This window comes from Ambystoma mexicanum, chromosome 13, assembly GCF_040938575.1.
Source record: "Ambystoma mexicanum isolate Mex_15411 chromosome 13, UKY_AmexF1_1, whole genome shotgun sequence".
Taxonomy (NCBI): Eukaryota; Metazoa; Chordata; class Amphibia; order Caudata; family Ambystomatidae; genus Ambystoma; species Ambystoma mexicanum.
Window position 1 is genome coordinate 191,419,877 of NC_090938.1, and position 25,429 is coordinate 191,445,305.

At 41.5% G+C, this 25,429-nt stretch overlaps 1 protein-coding gene across 7 annotated transcripts in view; it reads left to right on the forward strand.

Moving 5' to 3' along the window:
* LOC138521067 (receptor-type tyrosine-protein phosphatase V-like) overlaps positions 1-25,429 on the forward strand; it is a 641,711-nt gene that overhangs the window by 544,203 nt on the left and 72,079 nt on the right. For all 7 annotated transcript variants that reach the window (XM_069633598.1, XM_069633597.1, XM_069633596.1 and 4 more), the window contains one exon: positions 2,748-2,844. In XM_069633598.1, coding sequence (XP_069489699.1) covers positions 2,748-2,844 — 97 coding nt within the window. The remainder of the gene's footprint in view (positions 1-2,747; positions 2,845-25,429) is intronic.

Here is a 25,429-nt window from a genome sequence, read left to right on the forward strand (position 1 = left end):
TCAGTTGACTGCACACAGGACTATGCGGCTACCCTTAAAATCAATCCGTTTCAAAAACACAAATACAAGTTTCTTGAATTTTAAGTCTACTTCTGTTGTTCATTGTTCTTTGTGGTGTGAGTTCCAGAGTTTTCTGAGATTCACAAGCAGGCTGATCCTCCATATTTCGCTTTTGAATATTGTTTTGGTTTGAGGCAGATGTTATAGCATGACCTCAGGGTTCGTGTCAGTCTGTAGATGGAGATTATTTCATCGATGAATTCCACCTTGTTCGTGAATCGCTCTATGGGTCATGAAAAGTGTTTTAGAGTAGATCCTTATTTTGACTGGTAGCCAGCATCGGGTTCTCTGTGCTTGTGATGTGTTCTCTCTTAGTGAGTCTGAGGAGAAGTCTTGCTGCCGCATTTTGTATCTGTATCAGTTTTTTGGTGAGGCAGTCTGGCATTCGAAGGTAGATGCTGTTTGTCAGAACCAAGGGTGTTCGAAATCGTACAACGATCACTCCTTATGTGGTTAGACCTGCCTTTTTATCCCAATAGACAATGGGAAATCTGCAAAGGAAGTATATGTCGGATCGCTACACTGGCGATAACTAAAATTCCCAGTCATTCCCAGTCCTTGATGGATGACGTCATTACGCCCTGCCTAGCACATCACAATACGTTGCTGGCGGTCGGCCGACCGTATGACATACAAATGAGTCCTCCTATTTGTTCGGTTCTCCTCACTGTATCACCTCTCCAGTGCCTTGTTGCCAAGCTGAACTTCCTCTCCGTAAGATTGTTCTTCTTTTGTGGATCTGCGTCCTCGTGGACTACTTTTCTGTGCATGACTTTCCTTCGTGGCACTCCTGTGTTTTCAGCCGTTTTTCTCCATCTGTGTTATTTTTCGGGTAGGATTTCTTTTTCACTTTATTTCCTTATCTTGAACTGCCTAAGATTGTTCTTTTTGGGGTTTTTCCTTGGATGTGGATGGAATTGGACTGCCGTACGTTTCGTTTGTTTTGTCCTACGTATTCTCAGTACGTTCTCACTGGATGTTCATCTTCGATGTTTCATCATGTAGCTGCCTGTCATGTTTAGTAGAAATGTGTGTTTCCTGTTGTGCTCCAGTCCCAGCGCTGCCCCCCCACTTTCGGGAGATTGGCTACCCAAGAGTCGAGAATCTCACAAGGGAGAAAAAAAATATATTGTCACTGTGTTTAAACCCCGGGTGCAAATTAATTTCACCCCTGCAGTGTCGGGTGGCCATGGCCAGAAACAGTTCCAAAGCCCTCGCTTCGCTCGTGCCTATATTTGCTGCGACTGGCAGGCTGTTACTCGCCATGGCTGCCCCTAACTGGCCTCTAGCATTCAAGTGAATAATCTCCTAGGTCTCTAGTAAATATGTAGTCAGATGCAGGGGTGGCTTTGCACATCACCCGCTCCAGCAGGGTATCTTCACCACCCCGTCCCCACCACCCCTCCCAAATGGAATCTGACTTAAGTAAATGCAAGGCAAAATCCAAGGAGACATTCATATCTCCAGCAGGCACAAGGGTCCTTAAGTGGATCATAGAGGCTCAGAGCTGCAGCAATTGAACCCCAGGTCTGGGTAGAGGCAGTTGACATAAAATATCTGCCTAGATAAAGTTTGTTTTGCTTAATACCACAGTGGATTGCTCAGCTTGGTATTGTACTTGATCCGTCAATCTATATAAGGTTCCATATTGAAGAGGAAAGTGACTTAGATTTAACAATTTATTGCCATTTGCTTTTTATTAATCTTTGGCCTCCCAACGCTCCCTTTCTAGAATGTGCTGTCAAGTTGATGGTGGATTCAATTTATTTTTAATTGGAAACTAAAATCCATCTATGATGGATGATTGCTTTGGAGCCTATTTACTGACAGCAGGTCGGATGTATTGCTACAAGCACCTCGGCATGCTTTCTAGGTTGCTAAGTGTTTATTTTAAATTGTGAATCTGTGCCATTGCCATTTCCCAACCTAAAAACACTACAAACGAAAATGAGACTCATGGAGGTAATGAGAAGGGAACTACATGTAGTCCCTTCTCCCTTTCCATGGCAGCCATTGACGGGCAAGGGAAGGCCAGGAACACCAACTGTTCCAGGACCAGCGAGGGGAAAAGGCAGCCGCCGATAAGGGAGACTGGGTTTGGGGTAGGGAGGGGTGTGGTTGTGAAGTTGGAAAAGTTGACAGGATGTCGAGAAGCAGCCATAAACACAGATGTATTACCTGTCTAACAGGGAAGATGGCAGCCTTCCATTTCTAAGGAGGCTTTGAGGGTTAGCCCCACTTCTGAGTTTCCTTATTAACTGCAAGGCCCATTGAACCCCTCGATGATGTTTGCTAATAGGTTTAACAGTCTGCAAAATGAATTTACTGAAGAAAATTGATTAGAGAAATGACAGCAAGGGCTATAGTCCAAGCATATGAATCTCAAATATATACCAGATTAGAAATGTACATTTATTCATCATCATCATAAAATAGTGTCTTTTTATCTGTGTTAAGGATGGCCAATGTTGGGGCTATTGTAAGAGGTACAGGAAAATACATTAATCTCTGATGATCATACACTTTGATGAAGTTTGAATGCTGAATTGGACATAACTTAACAGTCAACATCTTTGCCAGTTGCCAAATCCTCACCCTTAAGGAATACGGTTAAAGGGGTGAAGCATTGTATGTGCATTACCTCATAAGTGTGGACTATCATCTTTGCTCTTTTGATGCTCTGGAAGGTCCTCCTGGAGGTTGCCAAGGATGAAGTCCGTGTGGACCAAGCAGTTCCTGCCGCAGTAACTCCGCAGACACAGTCCTACTCCGGCATGTTGCCATGTAAGTATCTACTGAATACGATGCTCGAAGGGTCAGATTCACAAATAAGTCACTATGCGTAACTCTAACTTACCCTTAACTTAAACCCTCGACTTAAACCTCAAAGTAAGTCAATTTGTGCATGAACTAGCCATGCCTAGGTTTACGTCAAGGGCTTTTTTCTTTGTGAATCGTCCCCATAATCTTTATCTTTTTAAGCAGTTGTCATTATTGTACCAAGGATATTATAATTCTTATTTATGGTTAATAGAACAAAATATTCTTATAATACATGGGATAGATCGAATATCTGTATGAAAGCCATAGAACAGGTCAACTGTAAAGTAACGCAATACCTTCACTAGTCTAATTGTTGCAGATGACTGATAATACCACAATACATGTTGCCACATCCAGCACAACATGTGAATGGCAGCTATCTCAACTACCCCGAATACACTTAATTACCATCCGGGAAGAGGCACTGGCCAATCAGGGGACAGTGAATGCAACCCAAATCCAACAATAGCTGCCCGATTTCGCCCCGTACTCCTTTGACTCTCCGCGGGTATGCTGTTCTTTCACCTTGGTGGTCTCCGAACTCCCGCTCACCTCATAAGCTCCCATCCTCCCCACAGAATGCCACTGCACCTGTTTGCGACTTACCTGTATGCCACCGCCTGGCTCCACACTCCGCGTGCAATCTCTGCATCGTGGCAATGGAAATAGTTACAGGAACTAGTTCCCTGAACAATTTCTGCACAGGCCATCTGATGTAACCTGCCTCCTGCAGGCGATACCATGGGCCTGTGATGCACAAGGAGCAGGAACCAGACTGACCCAGGTAATTGGAAAAGGAAACATGCTTTACTGCTTCTTATGTTGGATAGTACAGGTAGTAAGTATGAGAGAAGATCACAGGTCTCCACCCTGGTTCCCTGTCCAGGACCAAGTCCTCAACTGTAACATGTGGAACTCCCAGGTGCCCCAACACTCCAAACTCCACAGGAACATTCCACAAAGCCTCAGCACTCACACATGCAATCAACATAACATCCAGGATACCACACCATCATTATTTATTTTATGTAAATCGAGCACCCCAATTGGCACACTGCTCATTTCTTGAAATTAAGACAATCCGCATCCTTCTAGCCATCACCCCTTGTTCAGCAGTGGACTCAGGTTGGTAACTACACCAGCCCTATCTGCCGCTGAATGCAGAGGCAGTAGTGGTATTAAATCAGTGACTAGCTTTTCAGAGTCTTTTCTTTTAAACTCCTTTTTTCATTTTTAAGAAAAACGTGTGAGTTTATAAATAACACCAGACATTTAAGTTTATTTAGTGTACTGTTTGGATTTAGCACAGGGGAAAAGTAATCTTGCTACACGTCACCATAATGATGGTTATATAAAGGAATTTTATTAACGTGTTGTGATGAAGTTTCCTGTCTGGCCGGATTGGTGGGTGGTGGAGTTTCCAAGTGAGCTGGGTGCTGCCATTAGCGACATAATGCTGGGCAGCATTCCCGAGCTAACCTCAACATGCCATCGTTGAAGGCAGGGGCTCGTCAAACAACTCTCATGAATGCTCGTGCCCTTTCATGGAAATTGACGAGCAGTGCCCCTGCAGGCCAGCAGTGCCTGCAAACTTGCTTTCTCACCAGGTGTAGAAACTGCTCCACAGTCTAACCAGAGAAGGAGAGGGAACTGAGCTTCGCCAATAATTCAGAAAGACAGCCCGGCAGTACCCACACAAGGCTGCCGTTCACATAGAGTTATGAACCGGTAAGCCAAGGGAGCTCTCCCACAGGTCAGGGAAATAGTGTGACCACCAAAGAGAGGATTGCAAAATGGGGAGCTAACCAGCCCCAACTCCCACTTCAAAAATGGAAGTCAACATCAGAGGTGGTGCTCACCAGCCAGTCTCAATACCAGTGACTCAAAGAGGAAGAAGGAGCTGGTGAACTGTTGTTTGCATTATGACAAATCCTGAGATGTCATCAATTCACCCAGAGGGGGTTCCTCTAGCGATGATACCAGGGGGCTAGGGCCACTACCAGATAGTCCCCATGGGGGTGGTACTCAGTGGTAGGATCTCATGGTGAGAGACTCCACGTCTGGGCATCACGGAGAATGCAATATGACCACTCCAGCCCAACACCTCTTGGCCACCCCCTACCATGTATACCCCATTACATCACCAGTCTTCATTTCATTCTCACCTTCTTCTACCTCAATGTATTATTACCAAGTAGGAGGTGATAGGACGAGTAAGAGCAGCGAGAGTGTTAACCAGTGAAGTACTGGGATGTATGGCCCTGAAGAGTCCCTCAACACGGTGGTCTTGTCCAACCCACTGGCCACCAGGGAGGGGTCAAGGACCCCTACCAGTGGCAAGAGAATCACAAAGGGAGAGTCCCGCATCACATTGGTCAGGTCCAACTGTCAGAAACCTGAGGGTATCCACTCCTACGCCCTCTGTATCGTCTTCTCAGGTGCCCAGGGAAAGGCCATCACTTTTGCATCCTGACCCTGGGGTATGAGAAGCGAGGGAGGATCACTGGGGTGAAGGTTCCTTGGGGATTGTGAGTTGGGTACTCACAGGCTAGATATGGTATCCCCTTTCCCTATTTAAAACAAACCTAACCCCCTCCCAGCCTTTATGGTTTATTGTCAAACATCACCCCTCTTTTTCCCACACTTTACCTATGACAGTACTGGGACAAGGAAGAGGCGACTAGGAGTAATAAACACTAGTAATTATTTTCACCACTCTGGTACTGGGATGAGGAAGATGCCTGCTAATTACTGTGAAGGTTAGGCATATCCCTCTAATTACAGTCAGGCAAATCCAATTGAGAATTCACACCTGCAAACTGTCAAGTGGGTGCAGGTGTATAATGAGAGAGGCAGAGAACAGCTTGACTGTGACCAACAGGTAGGCCAGTATGGGAGAGACCAGCAGGGGACCCAGTGTGTGATAAGGCAACCATTGTGGGACCTGAGAGGAAGCCAGGACACTGACAGAAGTCCCAGAGGAACGGTGGAGACCAGGTCGAGTTGGGGCATTAGGCCTCCACAGGTGGGGGAACCTCTGTGGTCTAAAGAAAACAGCTGGAGCTATGGGCGAAGAAGAAAGAAGGAAGGACGCCGTCCGAGTCCATGTTTGAGGAGCAGACATGCCGGCATGTGCAGGGAAGCACCGGGAGTGCAAGCGCAGAGCCCGCTGGAGAGGAACCCGAAGACCAATGAGTGCAGGGAAGTGACACTCGAAACCGGGGCACTTCTAGGGGCTACGCATAAGTAACGAAGTACCGTATGACTCAAATTGAATACCGAACTGAATGAAAACTTGATGCAAAGTTAAATCATGCATTTTGAATACAAGACTGAATGAAAACTGGAAATCGCGCATATTGAATATCGAACTACATAAAAATAATATGAGGGCAAAGCTATTGACTGATGAAAGTTAAAAGGGAGAGTGTCCTATTGGAAAATAATCTACGGAATAAGAGTGCCTTTACGAAATAACATGACAGAAAGGTGGGGAATAAAAGAGACCACCAAAGAGTGTACTTTATGAATGGGTACACTGCGGCAAGGCCCAAGACTTGCATGAGATGTGACATGTGATGGCAAAGCCAAGAGGCTACCCAGGAGAAGCCAGGAGAGTGTGAAACTGCACATAGTCGAGGAGAAGCTATGTTAATGTGAATCTGTACAGAGGGACAACTACAGAAGAACCTGTGTGGAGTGAGGAGAGCCTATGGTTCCTAGTTGCTTGGCCTGTGATGGGTGGACCGTATGGTCTGACAACTGCACCTAGACCACAGAGCCCTGAAATTGTGAAAGCCAGAGACATTGTGAAACAATCTAATAGGGAGCAATATAAGTGAACTATTTATGCAATCCAGAAGGAGGGTCAAGTTGATCTGGATTTGTGTTGAACATTGAGAGACTAAAACAAGTATAAGTTGCTATGTTGAAGTCTTGGGGACGGGAACCCTGAGACTTGAGGACCTGCAAATGTCTTGAGGATGGAGCCTCAAGACTTTTTTCTTGGAAACTGAGTTGCCTCGAACTTGGGGAAGGGAACCCTGGGGATTGTGTAGAACTGTATCACATGAACATGGGAAGGGAACCTCAACGGTTTGTGTAACTTTCTTGAACTTGTGGAAGGGGAGCTGCAAAGGAAGCGAAGAACTTTGTATTGATAACCATTTCTTTCACTATTGATATCCCTACACATTGTGTGGCTTTAGTTGTGATGGCAAGGATAGGTTTTGGACACAGACTTTAAAGTTGAATTCTTGGGCTCAGATTATCCTTAGTTTTGTTCAGGTAGGGAACTCTCACCTTAGCATAAGGCAAGTTAGGCCTTCAACCATCCTGACATTTGATTAAATAAACCATTTGATTTTGAACTTTGAATTTGTTGTCTGTGTCTTGCTTCATGATGCCTTCACAAAACCTACTGATCACCAAGGAACGGTCAAGGACCCCTACGAGCAGCAAGAGAATTACAGAGGGAGTGTCCCTAGTCACAGTGGTCGTGTCAAACCCACAGGTAACCAGGGAGGATTCGTTGATGCCAACCACCAAACTGTAATCCTGCGAGGGAGAATCTCTCATTATAGTAACATGGATAATCCCACTAGGAAGATTTGGCAGAAAAGTGAAACAAGTGGGCCACAGTGGGGGAAGCCTGGGTCGAGGACCCTACCCAGGGTATGAACTGTATTGCTGAGATGTTTTAAAGCACAAGGAAAGACAGTGGGAAGTGAGTCATTCCCACCTGGTGTTGCTGAACTGTGATGCTAAAGTAAAGAGAGACCAGGGGAAGACAGTCTTTCCATCCGAGCGCTGTGAAACGGCAACCAAGTGGACACTGGTTGTATCAAACTCTGAAGCCAAGATACCAGTAGAAGAGTCATTCTGCTGGTAACCAAAAGTTACAAAGACCTTCTGATACAGAGTGTTAGAGATAAACAGTGTGTCTGCCAAGGAGAAGTGTTTGAACTTTGCCTTTTAGTGTTGATCAATTTTGACCCGGGGAAGGGAACCATTTTCCCCAAGAAGAAACCAAACCCTGGAAGTAAACTTGCATCCACAGTCTAGAAAAAGGGGGTAATTCTTCTGTATTGAGAAGGTCTACTTTATAGTTTAGTTCGAAGTGTAAGGGACAGAAGTAGGGTTTTGACACAGGAGGGTGGACTATTTACATGAACATTCTGACGACACCCTTAATATTTTAGATGAGGCAGGGACACCCGTCTTGGAGATAGGGAAAGTTAGGTATTCTCTTTATTTTCTTGACTAATAGAAGTCTATAGTACTCACAATGCACATGTGCGTTTGTCTCCTCCTTCTGCACCCTTACATAATGCAGAGATGTATTTTAGAGACAGCTTCAACGTAAGGCGTTTTATTTATAGTCTCAACATAGCACAGGATAAGCAGAAACCAGTGTACGGATGCAGATACAGGCAACGGTTATAAATCAGTGATCTCTCTCTCTCTCTCTCTCTTTCTCTCTCTCACTCTCCTGATCTCTGGCTCTCCCTCTCACTCCGTCTCATTGTCTGTCTCTTTCTATTATATCTTATTCTCATATGTATATATAAATGTGTTTGTGCATTGGGAAACTAACAGGTGCAGGCTTGTCATTTGCCAATCCAACATGAAATGGGATCTGGAGCAAAGAATGAAATAATAAGTCAGGATGGTTGACTTCCAAGTCCTGGGTAGGCCTCCTGCTGCTTCACTGTTTTGGGACTGTATTCTGGCCACCTGCATTTGCATTCACTACTTTTCACAGATCTTCTTACATTGCAGGCGTTGGGTTCTTGAACCCTTCTTCTTGTATGAACTAGATGCAGTGCAGCTGTAACCCGTAGACTAATCTTAGCCAAATGTCCTCCATAGGCTGGGAAGTTCTGATAGTCTTTTTGGATACAAAGTGAATTGTGATCTACACACCAAATGTATTAGTAAGTCCAATATTTCAACAAATATATATCATTGATATTCGGGTGCGGGGGAGAAAAACACAGTTCTGGCACCGAAAGCCGTTACAGTAACATGAACAGATACAGGGTCCTTAGGTAATGGACCCTCCTCTGTCCTGCACACCTTCCTAACTAAACACAGTACGTGTTTTCTTATTTCAAGAAATCGTGCAATCGACTAGTTCAGTTAGTGAGAACTATCTGATTGCAGGAATTGTTGAAATAAGAAAAATGACTTACTTATATTAACTTTAATATACATTTGATTGTTTTCTGTCTTTTTGGATAGACATGGGTGAGATGAAGAAGTGTCTTTGAGTCTGACCCATCGTAAACCCCTCCTTTTGCTTCCCCTTTTACCTTTCTACTCCTGATGTACTCTACTTTTCCCCTTTGTTCCTCCTCCCACTGCTGACCTTGCTTGCCTGGACCTTCTGAGGATGACTGGTTAGGATGCACTGGCAGATGCTACCTTCTGAGGCTCACTATTCTTTCCATCCAGCTCCTGATGTTTCCATTTACCTTCCACCTGATGATTGCTTCTGGTTTCCTCTCACTTTAGTTCTCCCCCCAACTCCTATGTGTAATCCCCCCACTCCTCAAGCCCCTACCCAGGCCAACATTTCACACATTACCACCTGCCCTTCCCCAGGTTACTTCCTATGCCATAAAGTAGCTACTTCTTCATGTTAATTTCCCCTCCTCTTAAACATGTCCACTTTCTGGTGCCACTAAGTATTCTGCATGCCACACACACTTTCTGACCTTTTCCCCTCCTCAGTTTACCTGTCAGTTCTGGCTGTTATCATATCACTTTCTCTGTACCATCCTCGCTGCCTGGTATCGCCTCCTCCTCAATATGACTTTCTCCTCCTGGTACCATTTTCACTTCCTGGCATTGCAGGCTCCTCTTCGGTACCACCTCTAAACCCTCATGTCACAACTTCTTCTCAATGTCTTGTTCATAGGTTATTGTTACCACCTCCTTAATACCTACTACACCTCCCATTAACATCTCCTCCTACATAGTGCCCATCTACTTTTGTAATACCATCTTCAATCCCTTTCTCATCAGCCTTCCTTCCTCCTTTGCTTCTGGAACTCTTCCGTGTCCTTCATTTGTACAGGCTCAAGTCACTCCAATATTTTCAGATGGCCATCCGAATCCAAACATCCTCCTTCTCCAACATCCCACTATCACTGAATGGTCTGGATTGTACAGTGCTCTGTTCCCCCCAACCTGGGCAGGGCTGTTTGTGATTGTCTGCACCTGTGTTCTGAAAGTAGCGTAGGACTGCATTGGTGGTGGGCTCACCTGGGCTTACTTTATAAGGGCTGAACCAAGACTTTATCTGGTGGGACGCTTTTTTTGGACCCATTTACCCCTCTCTAAGGTGCTCCTGCTTTGGAATAAGCAAGCTCATGTAATTGGCCTATGTGTGAAACTACAGCTAGAAAAAACTCGGAGCATCTTTCTAATGAATCTAAAGATAAAGAAAATACTGATTGCCAGTAAAATATTTTCATCCCTAATGGAAGTCATGCTGTTGAAGAATGCAGACCAGCAACATTGTATTACACATGGGCATTTGCGACTTGACTAGTTTGTTTTTATCTTGCAGCTACTTTCTGCCATTTTGACAACCGATTAAGTGCTTTCAAACAGGGAAGGTATACTGTCATATTTAAAATGCTGTTGAGGAGTCAGTGTGTAAGGGAGTTCAACCGCCCGCTCTTCCACTTTACTCCATGTGTGTTCTTGGAAGATTCTTTCATTTATTTAATTATTTATTGTGCGCGAAAGCCCATAGCCATCAAAGCGCAATACCATAGCGCCGAAAAGACAGGGAAAAGAGCAAAAAGAAAATTAACGAGCAATGTGTACAAATCGGAGCAATGGACATAGATCAAATCCTAATTTAGGGAATTGCCTAACATGAACAATTTGTGAAGAATTCAGAGAATAGGAACATTTTCAATTTTTTCCTGTAGGACAAAAGTGAAGACTAGACCTCATAGAGGCAGGAAGAGTTCCACATTGCGGGTGCTGAAATTATTTACCGCCCACATGGATACGTTTGGTGCATTTGCAGAGCAAAATATGTTGAGCCGCTGAGCGCAGTTCACGGGTTGGTTAATATGCCTGCCTGTTCATTTTGGAAGGACAAATGGAAAGTGATGCCTGAAACTATTTTGTCTGGAATGTGTCTTACATGTTGGGTATTCTATCGGACACCTTTCTTTAACGGGGAGTCTGGAAGTGGCCAGTGTGAGACATCTCTATTTAGCTATGCAGCCAGCATGAGAGGTTTGTTTTCTTACATTATTGACTAGTAAGTATTTTTATAGTTCTGTGATTTAACCTGACCATCGCTATAATGAAGCAGTATGATAATCAGCCTACTACTAGAAGGCCAAGACAATTGAAATATTTGATATCACAACACCCAATTTCATAAATGGAATTTTTTAATTTGTGGTTGATCTTTTTTTTTAATAAATCACCATTTACTTGGATGTGTCTCTGTAATGACCATATGCCCACATGTCATGGATTTTCATGTAAAACTACCAAAGAGACTTAAACTTAAAATGTCCTTGAAAAATAAACAGCAAAGAAAACGGACACTCAGAGCCAGGTGCTCGGGTGGCCCAAAGAACGCATGTATTACCTAGGATTGAAATTAAGATTGGAGAAGCAGGAGGTAAAAGAAGCTCCTGGGTATCCGGAATTAACCAGTGAGCAGTAGCTACCACTGGGGATGGATGAATTGGTAGATAGTAAACCGGAAATTGAACCTCCATATAAGATGCAAACTTAACATTTTGTATGACCCCCTTATGCTTTATATGTTATATAGATGTTTACTAATGCTTATTTATTGATTCTACCAATATGTTTGTTGATCATCAGTTAGCCTGAGGAGCGAAAAGTAGATTCTAGTAGCTGTTGGGGTCATGCTAACCAGGCTCTTGTAGGCTACAAGCAGGAGCAAAATTGCTCCCCTAATTTCGAATCCTGTATTACTAGTGATTCCAACCATGTTCCATGCCCAGTGATTGGAGAGACTTTTCCCATTGGTCAATGGGACAATTATACTGCAGACTACATTTTGCAAATTCTCTCATGTGCATCGTCAACATGTCATTTTTAGTGTTGGGCTCCTAGGTTCTGAGGGAGCACAAGCAATTAGTATGGATAGTGGTAGATGGCAAATGGTGTATGATTACACATCTGTCTTAGTGGTCTGATATTATCTTTTTTATGTTTCCGGCATTGTGAATTGCTGTGTGTGCCTTAGTTAAAATGGTTTGTCTCTGCTGTCAATTTAATGGAAAGAGCCAACGACACTCGAAGCAAAACAGAACTGTGTTTGTTTGGCTCTCCTTTTTGTGTTTGGAGTATGTGCCTGTTTTTGTATTAAATATTTACGAATTGTAATCACTTATAATGGTACAAGCTTTATTGCTGTCCTTTAGTCATGGCATGAAATTTACTGGGGCATTTGAGTGTATGCTTGCCATAAGACAGCAAAAAGCCTGCAGCCTTGGTCAATTCATTATCTATCTATCATCGCTCTATATATATTCAGTAAAAACGTTAAAGGGATATTATGGTTAAGTTGCACGAATAAAAACCTATGAAATTCAGTGAAATAACGTTGTTAAACGTTATGGTGGCAAGTAAAACCGAAAAACCCATGAAATTCGCCAGTTATGGTAAGCTAAGCAACTATAACTCGTGCCACCACTGTGCATTGCTAAGACTAACAACCAGGACATCAAAGATGACATCATAAATGTCATTGAGGACATCGTGCTTTATTGGACATGTCCTGTCTAGCATGACACACCTTTAGTCTGCAGACAGCGCAGCCATTTGCAGACATTCCATGTGCCTGCACCCAGCATCTCCAGCTCAATGGATCTCCACGGTCACCCGCCGCTGTGGACATCCACGGATGTCATCATGTGACGGCACCTGTGCGGCATAACCGCCTGTCCGCGGACGGTGTCTATGAATGTGGACAGTTTGAAACTGCATTTTTGGCCAATCTAGACTGTTTCAAGTTGAAGGTTTACCGTTCCAGAGATTCTAGACCCATTCTTAGTTGATCTGTCATTTTTGTACAGCTTTCCAAGACTATCCAGCCACCCGGTTGCTCTGAGAAAGGCTGTTCCTTTCTCAGGGAGTTTCAGGTGTTGAGCTTTTAACCCCAATTAATAGTCTGCTGAATATAAGGGTTTTTGTTTATGAAATAGGGTGTCTGCAGACATTTTCCTGTGTCGGGACATGTCTGGTCTAGCATGACACACCTTTAATTAGTCCATGGACAGGACGGCCATTTGCGGACATCCATGCACATGCGCCCTGCATCTCCAGCTCAGTGGATGTCCCCAGACACCCGCTGCCACGAACATCCCCGGGTGTCGTCATCTGACCACACCTGTGTGTCCTAACTACCTGTCCATGGACCGCATCAATGACTGCAGACAGTTTGAAACTGCATTTTTGGCCAATCTAGAGTGTTTGTTGACTGACAACTTTTTACACTTTTACAATACCTATTTTCGACTCGGTAGTCTGTGGACAGTTGCACGGTCCGTGGGCGGCTCCTCTGAAGGCACCCACCCATTACTTTTCCTCATTCTCAATCTGGCAGACCAGGATAGAACATATTTTCACAGCAACTTGCTGCAAGAGACTCTGTCATGGCCATCCCTCCTCTCCTGTTACCACCACAACAACCACCTGGATGGCCTGGACAGGGGACTATGTGCAGAGATTCAGAAGAGCAAGATGAGGTAGACCAAGTGCCTACCTCCAGCGCCCAGAGTGACTAATGGGTATGGTTGTTTTGCACCACCGTTGGGGGTGTACCGGAGGCTCGGGCACCCAAGATTAGAGTGCCACGGACTCAGTCATGGAAAACCTGGGCTGTACTCCTATGGGACCACCTCCATGCACCGCCACACCTGATCCAGCCACCCAGGTGCTCTGAGAAAGGCTGTTCCTTTCTCAAGGAGAAGCAGGTGTCATCCTCTATCCGATCTTCCTCGACTGCTCCTACCTCCACAAAGGCAATGCCTGTGGGGCAGAGGGTCCCATTGGATGCCTTGCATGCCATACAGGACGCTGTTGACCCTTACCTTGAAAGGGGCACAATACTCAGTTTGTATTGCGACACACCTTTCTGCAGGCGGAAGCAGTTTCAAAGTGCTTTTGCGGCTGCAGTCAGGGAGCACAAGAAACACTGCGACCTACTTTAAATTTAAGGCTCGCCCAACATATTCCCCTGTCCCCTGCCCCTCCGTGTTGTGGTTGGTGCGCCTTCGCTTCCCCACCTTACCTTTGCTTTAAAAAATGTCTTTTTTTTAAAAAAAAAGACCAAATTAACAAAAAGGTACCTTTTGGAGCCACCTTTCACTGTTAAAAAATACAACTAAGAATACAAATCACAGGACCTTGTGCAGCCTGCATAGTCGGTGGACAGTACAAATGTCCGTGGAGACACAGAAAATTACAGGCATTGGTTGGGGCAATTAAAATAAATCAACTTGTTTTTTGTTCAAAAATGGTGGCTCTTAAAAGAACCTTTTTTATAAATAACATTTTTTGGGTTTTATATACTGAACTAACAATTGTTCTATTGAATGTAATTATTTTTTCTAACTTTCACAAATACTGTTTCTATTTTTTTATTTACTACAACTACTAAAAAAATACTTCACAACATATTTCACAAGGTCAGAAAAATCCGATTTCAGACGTCAGTCAAGTGCACTCCATCTGCTCGAAAAAATTCACATTATCAAACTTGATATTTTCATCATGAAAAGATGTTGCTCCAAAATCCTGCAAAAAATGCACATACAGCTTTGTTCACATTGCGCCTTGCTTTTTCGATTTTTGGATAAAATAAATATGAATGCATCCACATTTGTCTTTGAATTATCTGAGAAAAAACAATCTTAGGATATGGTAACAGTGCCATTAACTTAGCAAATACATACTTCATGGCAAAATGTAAAGAAATTCCAGTGACATAGCCAAAACTGTTGCCCCAACAGTGAACAACAGTGATGTCGGGATGCTTGAAAGTAACCATATTCTCACAAAACGGGAGCAATTCCTCCCACTTCATTTCACAAACTCATACCATGAAACTTCAACTTCTTCTAGTCGAAGATCCTCTGACAATCCACACTGCTCAGAATACACCTTTCGTCAAGGGACCCAAGAATTGCTGCTGAGCCAGACCCACTGCTTCCTCAAAGCCATAGCCATCTTCACTGCACACAACCCTTGCCACACAGTCTTCCTGCACACCACACCCACGAAACCTGATTGGCTGAACCGCGATGTCCCCCGTACTATCGGCGGTCTATGTAGTTCCCTTTCCATGACGGGTATCCTTGAAAGACCCAGATGGCATGTGTGGTGTCCGCGGACCTCGTAGCAGAGGGCAGCCCTTCTACTATTTTTGATTTGTGTGTGTAACTCTCCCTTATTGGCTGCTTTCAAACAGTCACACATCCATTCACCAATCACATCTAAAAACTCTACATTGAACCCTGACACCGAAGTTCAACACTTCAGATGTACTCTTGAGCTCTCAAAGTACATATCTCCTGCTACTCACAGCCACCTGCTTCAACAACTACTGTGAAGCTCTCCAATATTTCAATTTGAAGATCCAACACTATCTACACCTAATAAGACATGGTGCTTATATTTAGAAAAGCATTTATTATTAAAAAAAATGTTCATGAATATATATGGTTGCTGCTACTTACCCTGAAATAAGCTTCTCAATAAGCATATTCTCTTTTTTACCACAAATGCCATGTATTGCAGCATTCAGCACCTGCTTGCTTCAAGTGGCACTAACTTACAATGCTGTGCGTTTAAAAAAAAAATCTTTTTACGAGCATTTTGATGAGTAAAAAAATGCATATGTACATTTATAGCAGAACCTTTTTTAGTGGCACTTGGTGTGTGGAAGTTTAATATGTTGGCACTACATGCATACTTGCCAACATAACCCATTCCAATCTGTAGTTGCTTATCAATTCTTGTTTTTTTCTTTGCATTTTGTGCCACTTAACAAATGTTCTACACATCTTTTCCATCTGTTTTTCAATTCTTTTAGAAAAACGTTACCACAGTGCTGCTATAAATGCACATAAATATTTTTTTTAAAAAAACATAAAAATGCCCCTAAAAAGAAACATTTTTAAACACCCAGCAATTTCAATTTTTCATTCCATATAAATGTCACACTTTCCAACCTCTCTCATTACATCCCTTATACTGCCACAATTCTCCACCTGCTCACACGTGTATACTGCCAGAGTATCTATATACAACACTTCCACCTTACATATAAAGTACTGTTCTTTCCCAACCTCTACTGGTACGACGTTCTTTCATCGTCGGGCATTTCAAAGCCTGCAGTTTAAACGCGTTTGCCAGTTCATCAAACTTTTGGGGGCGGGAAAGGACAGGTTAGTGGTGAGGGGTTGGGTATAGGTAAAAATAGGTGCAGGAGGGGGGCATTAGGGGTGGGAAACCCCACCCCCAACAAAGAAAATTGTTGATGAACTGTCAAACATGTTTAAATTGCAGACTTTTAAATGCCTGGCGATGAAATGACATAGAACCCCTCTACTAGAAGACACCAAAAACTGCTGCAACAACAATCCACCATTGCATTGCCACAGTTCCCCTGTTCTTTAAAAACAATGCAACACATTACAAATACATTCCATAACAAACAAAGCACTTATTTTATTAAAATCAACAGCACAAAAATAACCTAGATATGCATCTTGTTCACACCCATGTTTGCCGTGTTCCTTGTAAAGCGCCAAACAGCACTACTCATACTCCAATTGTTCTAACGACATAGTTAACATACTTAACGACACCACCCATAACACAACTTTATTCACTCTTTTTCTAAACAACTACTCCTACCTTTATAAATAACAACCTCTCTTACTAAAATTACTTCACATTACCACATATACCTATTAACTTTCTTTTACAATGACGGGGAAAAAAGAAGATTGCTGAAGAGAGCTACTGAGAAAAAGAGCACTCTTCAAGTCCTACAAAGTAAGTACATTAACATTGCATGTATATCTCTTTAATTGTAACAATGTACTTTCACAATACATTAGCTTAGAGTGTTAATTTCAAGTCAACAACATTTACTTCACTCTTTCTAATTATATTGCAACATTCAGACTCTTCCTATTACCATCTAACCATTGGTCTACCACCCTTTCTTTACTGGCTAACACATCCATCTCTCATCAACTTCAATACCACAATTTTACTTCCTTACTCTTCCATACCCCTATAAACAGAAGGTCCTAATTACAACCCAATAAAGTTCACATTCCAAATCACTATCACACATTACATACAAACATTTCCTCACCCATTTTCCATTACACCCACACAATCCTAATACCTTTGCACTAAATCACACCATTCTAACAACCGCTGTTGTTCTCAAAACATCAGTGTCCCTACTTATTCAATCACATCACCACTCCCTTACTCACTAACTGAAGCCCAACACACCTGTACAGACATACTTCAATAACCTTCACAACCACACTTATCATCACACTACACAATCACACACCACTCTATTCATCTCTACAATCACACCCACACACAATACATGCATATACATTCCAAAACTTTCAAGCCCAAACTTTCTTTTTCCCAACAGACAGAACCGAAAGTCTACTAAAAACATCTCTATAGAAAGCAAAGAAGAATTAGAGCAGATAAGAATAAATGCAAGTCATATAGTCATCCACCTCTAAAACAATGTATAGAACACATTAGCACAAAACAGCTAGTAACCTCACTCAAGAAAGCTAAACCAGCCACCACTAAAAATCATTAAGGCCCCTCTTAAAATAAACTAAAAGTAAAAAGAGAAGTACAAACATAAGCAGACCTACCAATGAACCTAACACTATATCTACCAATGTTACCTTAGCCAGAGTAAAGCATTCCAAAAAATATATTTTACAAAACATTTTCCACCGTAGAGATCTTCACAATTTTATAAAGACAGCTGCTAAAAAGTCACACTCAACCCTTAAAAACTCCTGCAGAAGACTAATCCTCGAAGTTCTAATTGACAGCACGTTTCTACTAAAGAGAAAGTTGTTTATGATTTTAAACAAAATGGAACCACTAACTAAATGAATCAATAAATTACAAAAGGTTCTTCTAATCCTGTGCAGTTTCAATATAGATACCTTTTCAAACTTCTGTGAAGGTGAATGGATTCACACAAGCAGCACAGAACCATATTTCAATGAAGAGGCTTATAAACAAGAACAAAAAAACTATTGTCATCAACCGTAATGGCCGAGGGTATAAACTGGTAGGAGACACCATTATGGCAAAAGAAACCCTTATAGAAAAAACATCCCCAACAAACTTTCAACCAAATGTTCCTTTTGCCCAGACAAACCATCCAGTTTATGTCAATTCCTCAATCACTATGTGAAACTAAAATACAAAAGTAGAAGAAAACTTTGCAAACCCACAGACTCTTGCCCAATGCGCAGCGGCACAGAACAGTCAGGACATGAATTAGCCTGCATTTCAGGAACTTCTTGAAAAGGACCTTCCACAACATCAAAATGTCAGCAATACACCATATGTTATATGAAATCTTGTGCAAAGACTGTACTATGCAAAAAGTCCTGCTCTAGAACTCCAAACTTTAAATAACATTCTGCTACATGCAACAGCCAAAGAACTCCTTCGAGAAATAGAGCACATCCAAAGTAAATATTTTGGATATGAAGTTCACTTAGCAAATTCAATAACTTCACAAAATGTTAGTAAAAGCCTCACATAAAGCAATCTCCTAAAAAATGCATACAAAAAAGAAATGGCTAAGTTTCAAAACACATCTGCTGGAATATCAGACCAAGTATGTGTCTGTTGTCGCAAAACGTTTTATTATAGACATGGCCTACAAAATAGAGGACAAAGAGGAATCCCAATGGTTTCAATTAGCTTTATGTCTAACAAAAGAAAATAAATACAAAATAACTGACCCCTCAATAGTTTGCACATACTGCAATACAAAGCTTGACAATGACCAAAGGCCATCACTAATAACTTAGAACTATTCCCACTTCCAAAGGCACTCCAACACCTTAACTTGTATGAGAGCATTATAATCCAAACTGTATACCCATTTCAAGCTATAATATGCCTTCAACCGAAAATAGCCCAATTGCCTCCATCTGAGTTACTAAAAGGAATTTGTGGCAAAGTAGTATATTTGCCATTGGATCTTACAGAAAATGTAGAAACTCTAGCAGTACAAGGGCCAATAGATCAATCTCTGATTATACTAAATAATGGCGTACCGAAAAAAGAAATTGGCAACAACTAGTCGACTTACACAAAGTTAGACAAGCCCTACAATATCTCAAAGAAAACAATGAATACTACAAAGATATAAACCTAGAGAAAAGCATAAGAGAAACCACCAATTATATCAGGATTCACCACAAACTAGCCAATTTGAATGTGTAGATCCTGTTACTGCAGCCAACATTTTAGACCAGTGTACAATTCACCCAGTACACTCCATTGACACCATAAAAGATGAATTAGAAACATATCAAATGTGTTAAGCCAAAGGATCCCAAATGAGCATGTAGGAGAAAAGTGTACAATCACGTTCTTTTCCTCTACTCTTTCCTGCAGGAAAAGGAGGAAGATATGATGAAAGATGCATACAAATTACTGCATCAGAATATCGCTCTTTGCGAATGTATTCGGAAGACCCCAGATTCAGAGAAAATGTAGAATATATTTTCCACCTCGTGTTTGAAAGTGAACTAGCAACTCTGTTATGGAGTTGCACACACATTAAAACCAGGCTCACATTTTTTATACATGTCTGCTACCCAACTGCTTCAAAAGATAAAAGACAAAGATTTAAGTTTTGCAGTCAAGTATCACAAATCCCTTGGCAAACATGCATGGTACAAAAGAATACTGGTTTCGACATCACGCTGATGCGCATTGTATGCTAAGGAACCGAGGCTCACCCACATGGTTTGTTATAAGTTGAGCAGAGTACACATGGAATGACTTGGATGACTTCTTACGCATTGCAAACCAAAATAAAGAGGGAATACATATAAAAAAAAACAGGATAACTCTGCTCTCTTTAACCTGTCAATGTATCAAGGTACTTTCACCATCGCTTCATTGCCATGCTGTACTTCATCTGCAATAAAACTACCCCTCCACTCGGAGAAGTGGAACATTTCTTTTGGCGAAACGAATATCAATTCAGAGGAGCACCGCACATCCACATGCATTAGTAGATTAAAGATGCTCCCAAATTCAGCCATGATAGTGATGCCACTGTTTTACAGTTTATTAAAAAAATACATTACCTGTGGAATCCCTTCAGAAACCACACATAGTGACCTACGTACACAAATCCTACACTTTCCAAAATATAAGTGTGAAAAAAACTGCTGATGTAGATTTAAAAACAAAGGTAAATACTATACTAAATGTCGATTTGGCTTACCCAAACCAGTTTGCACAAAATGACAAGTAAATGTCTTCTATAGGACCCCTAAAAACACATGCAACTTTAAAAGGAACAAACCAACCAAGTACAACAATGATTAAAATGCAATCATTGCCCTCTTGTGGAATGCAAATATAGACATATAATACATTGCAGACAATTCCACTGCAGTTGCAAGATATATCACAGCCTATCCCACCAAAGCTGAGAAAACAGAGCTAAAAGACCTCTGGGATGATATATTATCTGACAAAACACTGTCACAAAAATGTTACAGCTTCAGTATAAAAACGCTCTCCTATAGAGAATGTGGGTGCTACGAAGCTGCAGACCATTTAAAGGTACAGCCTTATATGGCAAATCTGAACACATTTTCTGGGTAAACCTAGGTATGGTTTCAACCGAAAAAGAACACTAAAATCGTACCAAGAGATGGAAACAATAGCCACAAATGATCCCAACAGCAGGACATTTAAAAAACATTTTAATTGACACATACTACCCAAACCGAAGTACTGCTCTGTACTTGTGAAGGAAGGCTAGTAAAACCTATGAAACCCAGCTTAGTTCATCAGACAAAATTATCATTTAAATCTCGGCAACCTAGAGAACTTTATTAAATGGACCTACTGCAACTTTTTTAAACCTTGGAGAAAAGAAGTAGAAAAGTAGAATTATTAGGTGATCATGAGTCATTTGAAACTGCATTGAAAGCAAATTTGTATAAAAATTGCCAAGTTCAAACATTACAAATAGATGTTGGATAATGAATGCCAATAGAGGAAGAAATTGAATGTCTACTAGATGAAAACACTCCTGAGGGCAGTCAACCTTCCCTTACAGTAAGCCAAGAACCACTCACAGAACTACTCATTCTAACTGAAGAGGAAATAGCCATGACCGAGTTAGAAAATACCCTTTATCAATCTAAACAATCTGAAGAAGACTCGTCAGTGCTCCAATCACGGCTAAATGATGAACAACTCACCATTTATCTAGATGTCACAGATGAAACTGAACACGGTTTTAAACATGAAACTAAAACTTGTAGCTGTAAAAATTCTAAACCTCTGCTCCAGTATGTAAGTGGTGAAGCTGGTTCTGGTAAAACGTTCTTAAATAAAATTATCAGCACATTTCTACAAGAGGTAACAAACAACAACTATTCAGCTGTTGTAACAGTCCCCACAGGTTTAGCTGCTTACAACATAAGAGGTGTAACTTTACACCAACTACTGCTCCTCCCAGTAGAACACCAAAACAAAATAGAATACTACAGATTATCAGCAGAAGCTGCTACTGAAGTACAAAGAACTCCGAAACAAGCAAAAGTGCTCCTGTTAGATGAAGTAAGCATGGTTTCCAACCTCATGTTGACTTTGATTCATCTCTGAATGCAAGAAGTCCTAAAAACTGACTACGAAGAACTGTTTGGAGGAAAACACGTTATTATTTTCAGAGGCCTTCTAGAGTTAACACCAGTATAAGGTCAACCTATTTTCAAAATGTTAGGACAAAAACAATGCCATAACATACTCCGCAGCATTGGAAATGTAAATCTCTGACAACATTTTCGCTACAGTGAACTAACTCAAAACATGTGTCAGTCCATTGAGCTATGTGGGCAAAACACATCTGCTTCTGATATCATGGAACAATAAACACACCAATATATAAAATGCATGTCCTTAATGCCAACCCTTGCAAGCTATAGTCAATTCAATGATACAATGTTGAAAAAAAGATATGCAACCCATACTGCATATCAGATCCAGAGACCAACTAAAAGTGGACGGCATGGCACTCCCTATGTGTCAACAAGCAACAGCATGACTAAATAAATAGCTTAGACTCGGCTTCCAAGCATATGCATATGACAGCAACATTCAGTTTGTCAACATCCACTTTGACAAACTTGCAGAAGTAAAATAATAGCCGCACAGTAGCACGTTTCTTCTTTTAAAAGACATGTACATACACAGAGAACAATTACTTCTATCTCTTGCATATGCTGTCACTATTCACAAATCGCAGAGTCTAACCCTAGATCACTCCTTGATTGGCATTATCAGCGCAGTCTTTTAGAAGGTATGAGGTATGCAGCATTTTCCCATCTGCGTACACTCAATGGTATTTTCCTGGTTAACTTTGATGCAAATAAAGTCAATGCTGACATTCCTTACATCCTAATACAGCAGGCTACATGCACTGTACACCCCCATCTAGATATGTACCCTGTAACTCAAAAATCAAAACCTGTAAAAAAAAGAAAATGAATACAAACGGAACCTACAGCAGATCTCCCGACAATACTGCTAAAGAAACAAAGACCAACTGCTGCTCCATCAAATAATACAACTACAAAACTGTCTAGTCCACAATCAACTGCATGTCCATCAGAAGACAGAGACAAGAGTATCTTCTCAAAAAACAACTTCAGGCCCATAAAAGGATACAGAGGCACAATTGTCTAGTCCATTTAAATTCAACAACACAACTGGAGTAAATTGATATGCAAATGTAGCAATCAATCTTCTCTTCCAATTGCCACCAATAGTTCTCAACATTTACTTAAACGGCTCTGAGCAGTTGCGTTTGCAAATGTTCGTCCTTTGTAGAAATGCCACAAATAATCCTGAAATCACACAGTGTCTCAGGTATAAGGCAAGAATTGGAATACTGCACAGGAATGGTATCATTCATGATAAACACACAGGAAGATCCACAAGAATTCCTAAGGTACTTACTGCAGGTACTGGAAAACAAAAACATCCCTATAAATGTTCCAGATTTCATACACGTGGAAACATACATGCACTCTCTGCAAACATGTTTCACAAGAGCACATCCCAATTAACGATTTGTGTATGTATCCATACCAAATTCTGAAACCCATTCCATTTCACCAACCTCTGTAGAATGCAAAGCATAGCATATTATGCCCTTTTTGTAATTCAGACAATCATTAGAACATACCAATAATCTTGCTTTGCCAATATGTGATACTAATGCTTTTAAGGTACAATGCAGATGGTAACAAAAACAATTGTAAGATTACTAGCTTCACACTTGGCCAATTATCTCTTGGCAAGAAAACCTTCCCAACAGTGGGCATAATCTACCACACTGGTGCCACAACCACTTCAGGCCACTGTACTGAATATGCTAAAAAAAGAAGTGGTTTGGTTTGAATGTAATGAGACCTCTGTTACTCCAAAGCCTAGGTTACCAGCAGATCTAACAAAAGCCTACTTAATCTTCATTAAACCCAATTTAGTTACAAAACTGTAGCATAATAAACAGTTAGAATATGCCAAAGATTAACTACTTCAAAAAATACCCTTCATTGCAATACACTTCAAATATGCCATCACAGTTTTTGTTATTGCAATACTTCTTGTAAAATCCAAACTATTTACAATACGCCAACGTTACCACCAAATCTAAGAAATGCCTACTTAATATTCCTTCACCCCAAATTTACATTTAGGGTAGAATATGCCAACATGTATCCAACTACTTTGAAAATACTCTTCATTGCAATACACTTCAAATATGCCATCACAGTTCTTGTTACTGTGAAACTTCTTGTAAAATCCAATATAGTTGGAATCCACCAACCGCGGATCCAACATGGCCACCACTTAAAAAATGATGACATACCTCACATTTTTGAACATCCAATCAGCAGGCGTTTTTGGTGTACACAGACATTGAGCCACCCACTGAGTGGTCCAGATGTGTCCGCATACTCCAAATCAGGAAATTAGTCCACAGACTGCACCCATATATCACACATGTTTTGTACCTACTTTTTGAACATTTCTTAAACTACTCGACTGATTTGCATTACATTTACAAAAGCACGCTTTCAGGACCAAGCCGCCACATCTAGCACACATTTGGTGAAAATCCCTCCAGCGGTTTGGACTGTAAGTGCAAGGAAAATTGTTTTTCATTGTGTCTGTGAGGATTTCAAAATGTTAGCACCCCCTATAACTTTGCGCCCCGCCCCTTGACAAAACGGCACCAAACGTTGCAGAATTAATCCGAGCGGGCCATAACCTTCTTTTGTAAAGTTTAGTGAGGATTCGTCCAGGGGTGGCAAAGTTATAAACTGCCCAAAAAGTGCTCTTTCTATGAGTTGAGCAACTTAACCATAACTACAGGGCTGCTACACCAGACCCTGTAATAAAAAGGGAAATTTGTTGATTTGTGTGTGTGTCTGTTCGGAATGTTCAGCATACTTCCCAACATGGTACAAGCCTGAAATTCGCATGCGAGTAGGTTCCATGGTATAGACAATGTAAACAGTATAAAATATAAATATACCTTTGTCTAATGAATTACCGTGTGAAGCACGGTTACAACTGCTAGTATAGTATAAATTGTTCCCATGCAAGACAGCGTTGGAATAATTTAAATGTTCAGTGTTGGGGACGCCTGTGGCTACTCTAGCCTCAGGCTTTGGAATGGCTTTTCAGATCTATGGCAGTTTACTGAATACCATTATAATGAAATCACGCAAATGGTCAATTTCACTTCATCTTGCCTAATGTTTGAGTTCATTTTTGTTTATTTTTTGTTGTATTTCTCCTTTAATGCAAAGTGGGCAATACCGCGAATGGCCTTTTTTATTTCCATGACTTGCCTGCTCCTCCCATTTAATTTGTTTTTATTTGTTGGTTTTTCATTTGCCCCTTTCTATTTAATAGTCTAATACTGACATTTTATTTTTATTTTTAAGATGTTTTGCTCCGGCTGTCTAACTTTTTTTTTAATTCAATGTGCCTCATTACGAGTCCCGCGGTAAAACCGCCTGGTTACCGCCGGCCTCGTATTACCATTCGGCCTCCGTGACTCCCGGAATTACCGGGGTATTACAACCCCGGTGTCCCGGGAATTCCGGAGGCGGAATGGTGTTAATCCCCATTCCCTTTGAGTCCATGGGGATGGGGATCATGGAAACACAGGCACCATCTC